The following is a 7,913-nucleotide window of genomic DNA, read 5'->3' as shown; positions in this document are numbered from 1 at the left end:
AGATAAAAATGTAGTCGACTATGAACAAAGATGTCTTTCCAATGACCAACCATGACCAACAAAATAAATGAATTACAGGTTGAAATTTGGTCAAACTTCCTAATTAATGCTAAGGTCTCCGCTTAATGACCAACCTTCTTGCATTCTGCAAAAGTTGAGGAAGCGTGACGCCCCCTATACGTCCCCACGCCCCACCCTATCGGCACATCCCTGGTCCTGATGATGATTGAGAAACAAAAAGGAATTTGGTATATAACATTTAGTTCTTTGAATCAATGAAAATTCAATATGTTGAATAAAATTTACAAACATTCTAATGTCTTAACATCAAACTAACTGCGTAAAACTGCATAGACTTCTTTTTCAACGTTGAACTATCTACAAAACACTAAAATAGGAGACGCAAAACGACTCAAACAAGTTAGCTAACTTCTTTAGCTATCATCTTTGTAATTTTTTTCTACCACCTTTCCGAGGGTGCAGTTGATAAGGAGGCAGGGTCATAGGATACATTACATAGCCTCAAGAACGAAATTTGTTAGAAAATTTCAGAAAGTATATTACCTTATCTTTGTCCTCTTTGCCCTGAATTGTAAAGCTCTGTTAATGATTTTTAGTTGGAGAAGGCATTGGATGTCACTGAAGCCGATTCTTTTATAACGAAATATTGGACCGCTGTCATTTTAATTTAACATAAAAAGTGTCCTTTTTACAAGCGGATAACCCCTCACATCCCCTCTTAAATAATCACATTCATATGCCTAGTGCATCTCCAGTTTTCTGTTTTACGATAAATTCTGCATTTGGTTACTATAGGATATTTTACAATAAACATCTAACTATATACATTTCAAATGAGCCATACATTAGTCAACAGCGTTTAGCGATGACCAAGCAAATTTTTTCGCCGCCACAACCCCACAACAACTTTCATCATAAAATAAATTTCAAAGTTATACCCCTTTGAATTGGGTAGCCAAATTTGCTACCAGTCTCCTTATAATCGCAGCCTGCACGTTGTTATCTAGAGATTCAAATTCCTGGTAGCAAGTTATTTTTGGCTCTAAAGATGCCTGGCATATAGCCTTCGCTTTGAGAGTTTCCAAGTTGTACTTTTTGGATATATCTAATAGATCAAGCGGGTGCACATCAACTGCATTTAAAAGAACCGTTTGGCATCTTGCAACAAGTTTGGTGCAATCCAATTTATATGCTACTTTAAGGACATCAAGAACTTCGATTTCTGAAAAAGAATAAAGAATATAAGAAGGGATGATTGAAAAGGAATCCAAGAGCAGCAACACTCATTTTGGTTGAAAATGTGTAAAAGCATGTTTAAATGATTGTAAAATTCCTATCGATCTTGGTTAATTTCGTTTTACAACAGTTGTTTAATTTCATGCTTTTCATAACAATAAAGACTTGTCATATTCGATCCGCTTCTTTCAGAGGATTGTTTAATTTGTCTAAAGGTGTTTGTAGTAAGATTGTATGCGCAAATTGAAGACACTAGGGTGGCAAAAAATCAACTTTTGAGTTGAGAGGGTGACATTTTTAATTTGCACTACCCACCTGGAATATCAAGGTATTCGTCATGAAAGTATCTCAGAATGTCTTCCATGTCATGTGGATTTATACCCTTGACTTTCAACACTTGAAACGTATCATCATCTAATAACGATACGTTGGCAAGGATAGCTTTGAAGAACCCAGAATTTTCCCATAGCAGCATCCTCTTTACAGGAAATAGCAGCCCTTCCAAATCAAGAATTAGATCGGCTTCCTCAGTCGACCAGTGGCAATTTTCAATTATTATTTCTTCTGTTGACTGGATTTCCGAGTCATGTAAAATTTTGTCCAAATACGGTGAAATAAAGATCCCCGAGTCAATGCTACTGGCAGAAGAGAACAGTCTTCTTGTTCGCTTTGCTTTAAATTCCTCTAACTGATTCTGTTTGTCCGTCGTCGATTCTATTTTGCTGTCCGCCAAAAGGTTACATTCTGGAAAACTGCATACTTGCATGTCACCCATGCCATCGTGAAGATCCATTTTTGGTCCTTATACCAACTAATAAAGTAGCTCTTGTGAACCGTATCCTTCTTTGCGGCTCTTAGAACACTTAACCAATGAATATGTATCTTCGTGTTTTTGACTGCCTTGATGAAACCTTTCCCCACTGATTTGTAGCACCTTTCAGATTATAAGCTGGAGTTCGCCTAGTTTGAAATTCCTGCAGCTGAAGCCTATATTGCACCAGTTGGCTATAACTCCACTTACCGGCATCAAAGCGATCAGCCTCTAGTTTTAACACCATACGCATTTAAATCTGATTACACATTTCCTCAAGAGATATGAATTTAAATACTCCCCTTAGTAAAATTAATGCCACCCAAAGTTGTCGGCAAAGCTTTTCATAACGACGAATTTCAATCGCTTCCCACACCTATCGTTCTCCTTGGATCTAAGCAGGTCTCTTGCCAACCATTATACATTGAGCAGTAATACATCTACCAAGTCATTGATGTGGGCACAATATTTACTAATGTAGAGGAGGGTATCAATAGTGTTATAGTTTAGCGAATTAAGAATTACGTAGGATTGAAGACAAACGTCTGTTACAAAGAATTGTTCTGCAGTTCTTTTCACGGTTTCAGAAAGTGGGCGAGCATACATTTAAGACAAAGCAAAGCCAAGTGAATCATCTACAATTTTATTAAGCTGCCTTCAAGATAGTGGGATGTTTCTAACTTTGGAACATGACTAAATCCATCAGAAAAAGCGGTGATAAATGGCGGAAACCCCATACCTCAAGTCTGGCCCAAGATTTCCCTTGGAAAGATAAAAGACATTAACTTTTCTCTAATGGAGGAAATGCTCAGGGGGGGGGGGGGGTTGGTAACTTAATAGGTTTGACGTACGGGGGACGTGCCATTATTTACGAATACCTTTTTCCAAAAAATTGTGGAATTATGGGTATCAGTTTTTCAATTAAGCCCCGCTCAAACGCATCCAACATTTCATCCAACATTTATTCCCAAAAAATTAGAAAGCTTGTTGTTATTTTTACCCAACATTTCATCCAACATTTCCATCACCGTGCATCGTCTGCGCAGCGACATGTTTGCAGCACTGATTCACAGATTATAAAAGGGCACCATCCCTGCTGTAAGTCACAGTCACATCAACATGTGACTCTCCACGTCAGTGCCACGCTCGCCCTAATCCCCCACCCTTTCCTCAGCTATTATTGAAATGTTGGATCGTTTGAACACCATCGTTGGATCACATTCCAACATAAAAGAAAAATGTTGGGCGAAATGTTGGGTGAAATGTTGGATCGTTTGACCAGGGCTTTAACCTAACCAAAAGTTTCAAGCTGATTGATTTTCCCTGTATCAATACTCAGTAAGGGGTGAATTTTATATAGTCAGAAGAATGATAGAGAGACGACTACACTTGACAAAATCTGCATAAATAAAGCTGAAACAAAATCACGTTATGCAACACGTAGGAATGCATTCTTGATATACAATCTAAAAAACCGGCATTGTGTAGACAAAAGAAGTTCGTTTTCTCTCTTGGACTCCAGTGGTAATTTTTCTTTAGGCTCGCGGCACTGATTGGTCAACTATACCGGTCTTGCGCTTGCACTTTTCTGATTGGCCTATTTCGATCAACAACTGGGTATATATTCTTCATCGTGTTATTTCGGACCCTTATTATCACGTTTTGTACTCTGAGGAGTGACAGATATAACAGCTTTAGTTAGTATGTTGTGAAATGTTTTAAAGCCATTTTCAAGCTCTATACCGCCAAAAAAATTGTTCACACCACATATTACAAGACAGTCAAGTAGCTGCAGGGGGAACGGGGGTGCCCCTTTAAATGAAAATTTAGCCAGCAATTTAGTATATTTAAAATTCCGTGAGCTTGATCTAGTCCAAAATATATCTGTTTGTTATATGTATTTTTGTTTTCTTGTTTAAAGCCTGCCTCCCTCCTCTCCTCAGGTATGGCTCTTGCTCGAGTCTGCCCACCCATAGCCAACATAAACAGCTGCGTTGTTGTAAGGCCTCTTAGATGTCAAAAAGTACTGGTACCTAGCAAGATGAGGATGTGGAGGAGGTGAGCAAGTAGCCCAGCTTCATTATAAATTGACAAAGTAAGCTTTTCTAGAGTTGCAAATAATGCTTTAAACTTTTGAGGCTTCCCAAAGTGACAGCTCCGATTTTCCGTCAGAATTTCATACTTTGTGAAGCAAGAAATACAGGAATTATCAAATAGATTGATGGATGCCAGCAACTTCCAAGATTAAGAAGGCTAAGGATACCATTACGTAGTAATAACTTGACTTTTAAGTCTTTTCTAGCTCCTTAGCCGATCCACAGTTTCGTGAACTATGCTCAGTATGCTCCTTTACACCTAGATAGCTTGGCACCCCTGCCCCCAGTGATAATGCCAGGAAGGGTGCATCAAAGCATTGTAATTTCAGTGTATATCTCCATAGTTGTAAACAGAAATACTTTTATACAAAGATATCCCGTGTAATTATACCGCGAGTTGAAAAAATGACGTTAGAGTTTAACATAAAGTAGAGATAGGTAGAGTTGATGATCATGGCCTTTGGAGGTGTGCTGCGATAGAATGTAGATATTATTATGCCTTTGTAGGGCTGAACAAATATGGTGTAATTCTTTGTCTTTGCAAAAGTTCAGTCACAACTGGAAGGAATCAAGATGTAGGAAGTTACAAGTATATAATGGTTTCTGGCGAAGAGAGGTCTTGATTCTTCCCACTTTCATGTATTTCCGGATCTGTATCTTAGTCTGAAGCACTGGCTATAGTACCTAGGGAGCTTCCTTTTTTGCAGGTACTGCGAGGCAGGGGGACCCAGGTGCTATAGCTCCCTCACTTTTTGCCAAATATTTAAAAAATAAAGCAGGGGCGTAGCCAAAGGGGATACGAAGCGATTTATCCCAAACACTTTGTCTGTCGGCACTTAAAGAAGTTTGGCAGGGCAAAAAAGACATTCCCGTAACTTTTTTGCAGCGATTGTAACGTATTAAAGGACTTATGCCACCTAATTTGGCGCCAAACTTTTCCCCCTTGATACTTGAATTAAAGCGATCTGAACATGTCTGCAAAATATTGCCACGATCTGGGGTTTTGTAACGGCTATTTAAATTTTGGTGGGAAACATATCGCGTGATGCAGTGTCGTAGAAGTTGACAACCTCGGCATTGAAAGCATTGCACTTAGACCTGTTGCTGAGAGGGGAGCATTGCCCCCTCCCAAGAAGAAAAGTTTTTGGATGATGTTTCTGAGGTAGTTTTGGGCGTAAAATTTGATTCTGGATGTTGATCGGGCTTGCAAGGAGGAGTTTCCAAGAAATCTTGGATCAAAGGCGAAATTTTCATGTACCATTGTATAAATCGATTTTGTAAAGGAAACATAAGATAGCAATGCCTGAAGCAGTATATTTGCAAGTATATGCAATATTTTCTATAAGATCACAATTCCCAATTGTTTGGGAGACATGGAGAAATTTTGGAAATCTTTTATTTAGGAACTTTTTTATTAAAATGGGTCGACTGTTTTGTTAATAATAATAATTTATCCAAAGTAAAGAAATCTTTCTAAGTAAAGGAATCTACCTTATTGTGCTGCCTAGGAACGCACCCCGACAGTACGGGCTTCAGCACTGGCGAAGCAGAAAAATTTAACATACCACAAATTTTCAAGGAATGCAAAAAACAGGGATTGTGCAAGTACAACGCGTAATCTTAGTTAGAGGAAATTATTGGTATTCAGTTATGGAAATGATGGAGGGCATGGGGACTAAAATATTTGCGTCAGAAAATTCTGGCTTTCGTTGGATATTTGACAAACGTTCAATGTATCGGAAGCAAAAGCCCATCAAAGATTTTGTAGGTCTGGCTCAGCCAAATGGACGAACAGGGAATGAGTGTATTCCAAAAAATGGACTGCCGTCTGAAATATGTATTTTCTTAGTAAATAATTTTAAGAAGACTTTTAAGAATCACTTATGTTACTGGTATAGGGGACGCGGAGGTAGTCAAATATTTAATCATTTAGCAGGTAGGCAATTCTACTTCTCCTTGGCTGAATAAAACAAACTTTTATAAAAAAACTTCTATTATCAGGTTTTACTAACAGTATGCTGAATGGAGAAACCATAAGACGTTGAAAACAAAGCAAAAAGCAATAATTGTTCAAGCATCGTTCCAACCCTAGTTAAATTTCAATCGAAAAAGGATGAAGAACAGAGAATAGCAAGCTGCTAATATTTAATAAATCAAACCTTTTTCTCCATTTTAGCAGTAAAAAACTTTCCAGTCAGTATCTTCATTTTCTTTGCTCTAACGTGATCCCGTTTTTCCAACCACCATGTCCATTTCCTTCCTCTGGATGAATTCGTTGTTAAATTATTTTGTTTGCCGTGTTTTCCATTTTATAAACATGGTTCCAAATTATAATGTATGACATCCCAAAACAATTTCCAGTGACAAAATCTAATTCAAAATTACTCATTTTTGCAAAATAAATCAACTTTTTGTGCGAGTAGCAAAAAGCCTATGCATTTATGACGTACTTCCAGAAAAATTAAACATTGTAAGGCAACTCATGGAAATAAACACAGTTTGTTGCTTCCAGAAATGAAATCTGAATTGGGACGGAAAGCGTTTGCCTTCCAGGGTGCAAAGATTTCAATAAAATCCCAAAGAAACACATAAAATCATGAATATATAAATTTCTGCAAGGATTCTGACTTTGACTTTTAATACTTTTATTTAGACTGAGTCATTGCTTGTAAGACAGATTGTAAACATGTTTTCAAGACACCTTTAGACTATTTTAAAGCTTTTTAATGTAAAATTATATTAAATTATTCTTATAAAATATTTTAGGAACTCTAGGTTAACAATTCCCTATTTGATAGCAGCAAATTATTATGATGAACAAGTTTATCTGTATAAATGTGATTTTTTTATTATTACTATCATTATTTCAAGTGTAGGCCTGTCTCCGCTTGTCAACTTCTACGTCGCGTAGTCACGTGATATTTCTGTAAATTGGCCTCTACGGCCCCCTCCAAAAGAAATTTTTGTCTGAAAACTTTGAAATGCTTAGTCCAGACCTATTTTCTACCAAATTCATCAATAAAATGAGAGGGTAAAATTGGTGTCATAAGTCCTTTAACATTTCTGTAGCAGCTGAACTTTCGAAGTATGGCACTTAAGTATAAATCTTTAAATGGAAACACATAAAAAGCAGCAAGGCCGAATTTCGTTTTCGTCCAATTAGAATTTGTTTACAATTTTCTTTTAGTCAATCAGAGCTTGCTAATTTAGCCTGGTTTGTTTACAACTTTCTCAAGCACCCCTAGCTGTAGAGGAAAAGCACTAATGGAGTTTTAGGCTGTCATAAAAAAAATATACTTGAGATAAAATCAACCAAAATTAAAAATTTACAATGTTCATAAAATTTACCAATAAATTATCGCTGCCTTTGAGGAAATTCCTCGTAAAATTTCAGAAGTCACAGGCCAATCCTTTTTGTATCTCACGGGGGCCCATTTTGGAAACGCTGCGATATGGAAACGAAGGGACTATCTAAATTTACGGAACCAATACGATTTTATCATGGCGTGGTTTACCAAGTCATAGTTTGCTTAAAACTTTTACCATGGCTATGATCAGCATTTGCTTAATTACTGTTGCTGTTATCGAATTTTTGAGAAAGTACAAATTTCTGCACGTTTTTGATACCTTGAAATATTATTATATATACACTGAAAGGGACCCGATGGTTCTGATGACGTAAGGTACTTTTCCCGCCAAAAGTATAAGTTTTTACAGCCTCTCACTGGTGTTGCCTTCCTCTCATCCAT

General features: G+C 37.2%; 1 protein-coding gene across 1 annotated transcript; it reads right to left on the bottom strand.

The window, feature by feature from the left end:
• Positions 1–291: 291 nt before the first annotated feature.
• LOC135688222 (uncharacterized) lies at positions 292–2,738 on the bottom strand. The gene is made up of 2 exons (XM_065204969.2): positions 1,573–2,738; positions 292–1,243 (listed from the first exon to the last, which is right to left on the bottom strand). The coding sequence occupies exons 1-2, from the start codon at positions 2,048–2,050 to the stop codon at positions 954–956; spliced, it is 768 nt and encodes a 255-aa protein (XP_065061041.2). The 5' UTR covers positions 2,051–2,738; the 3' UTR covers positions 292–953.
• Between the last annotated feature and the right edge of the window lie 5,175 nt (positions 2,739–7,913).

Source organism: Rhopilema esculentum, chromosome 19 (assembly GCF_057945365.1).
Source record: "Rhopilema esculentum isolate cy_ngs chromosome 19, ASM5794536v1, whole genome shotgun sequence".
NCBI lineage: Eukaryota > Metazoa > Cnidaria > Scyphozoa > Rhizostomeae > Rhizostomatidae > Rhopilema > Rhopilema esculentum.
Note: the sequence above shows the minus strand (reverse complement) of the source record. Positions and strands in the feature narration are given on the sequence as shown.

What these genes read in the sequence shown, in the direction of transcription:
- LOC135688222 (XM_065204969.2), bottom strand. Translation starts at nt 2,050, where the DNA reads ATGGATCTTCACGATGGCATGGGTGACATGCAAGTATGCAGTTTTCCA. An exon ending in CGAATACCTTGATATTCCAG is followed by an intron (nt 1,244 to 1,572) that starts GTGGGTAGTGCA and finishes ATTCTTTTTCAG; the next exon opens with AAATCGAAGTTCTTGATGTC.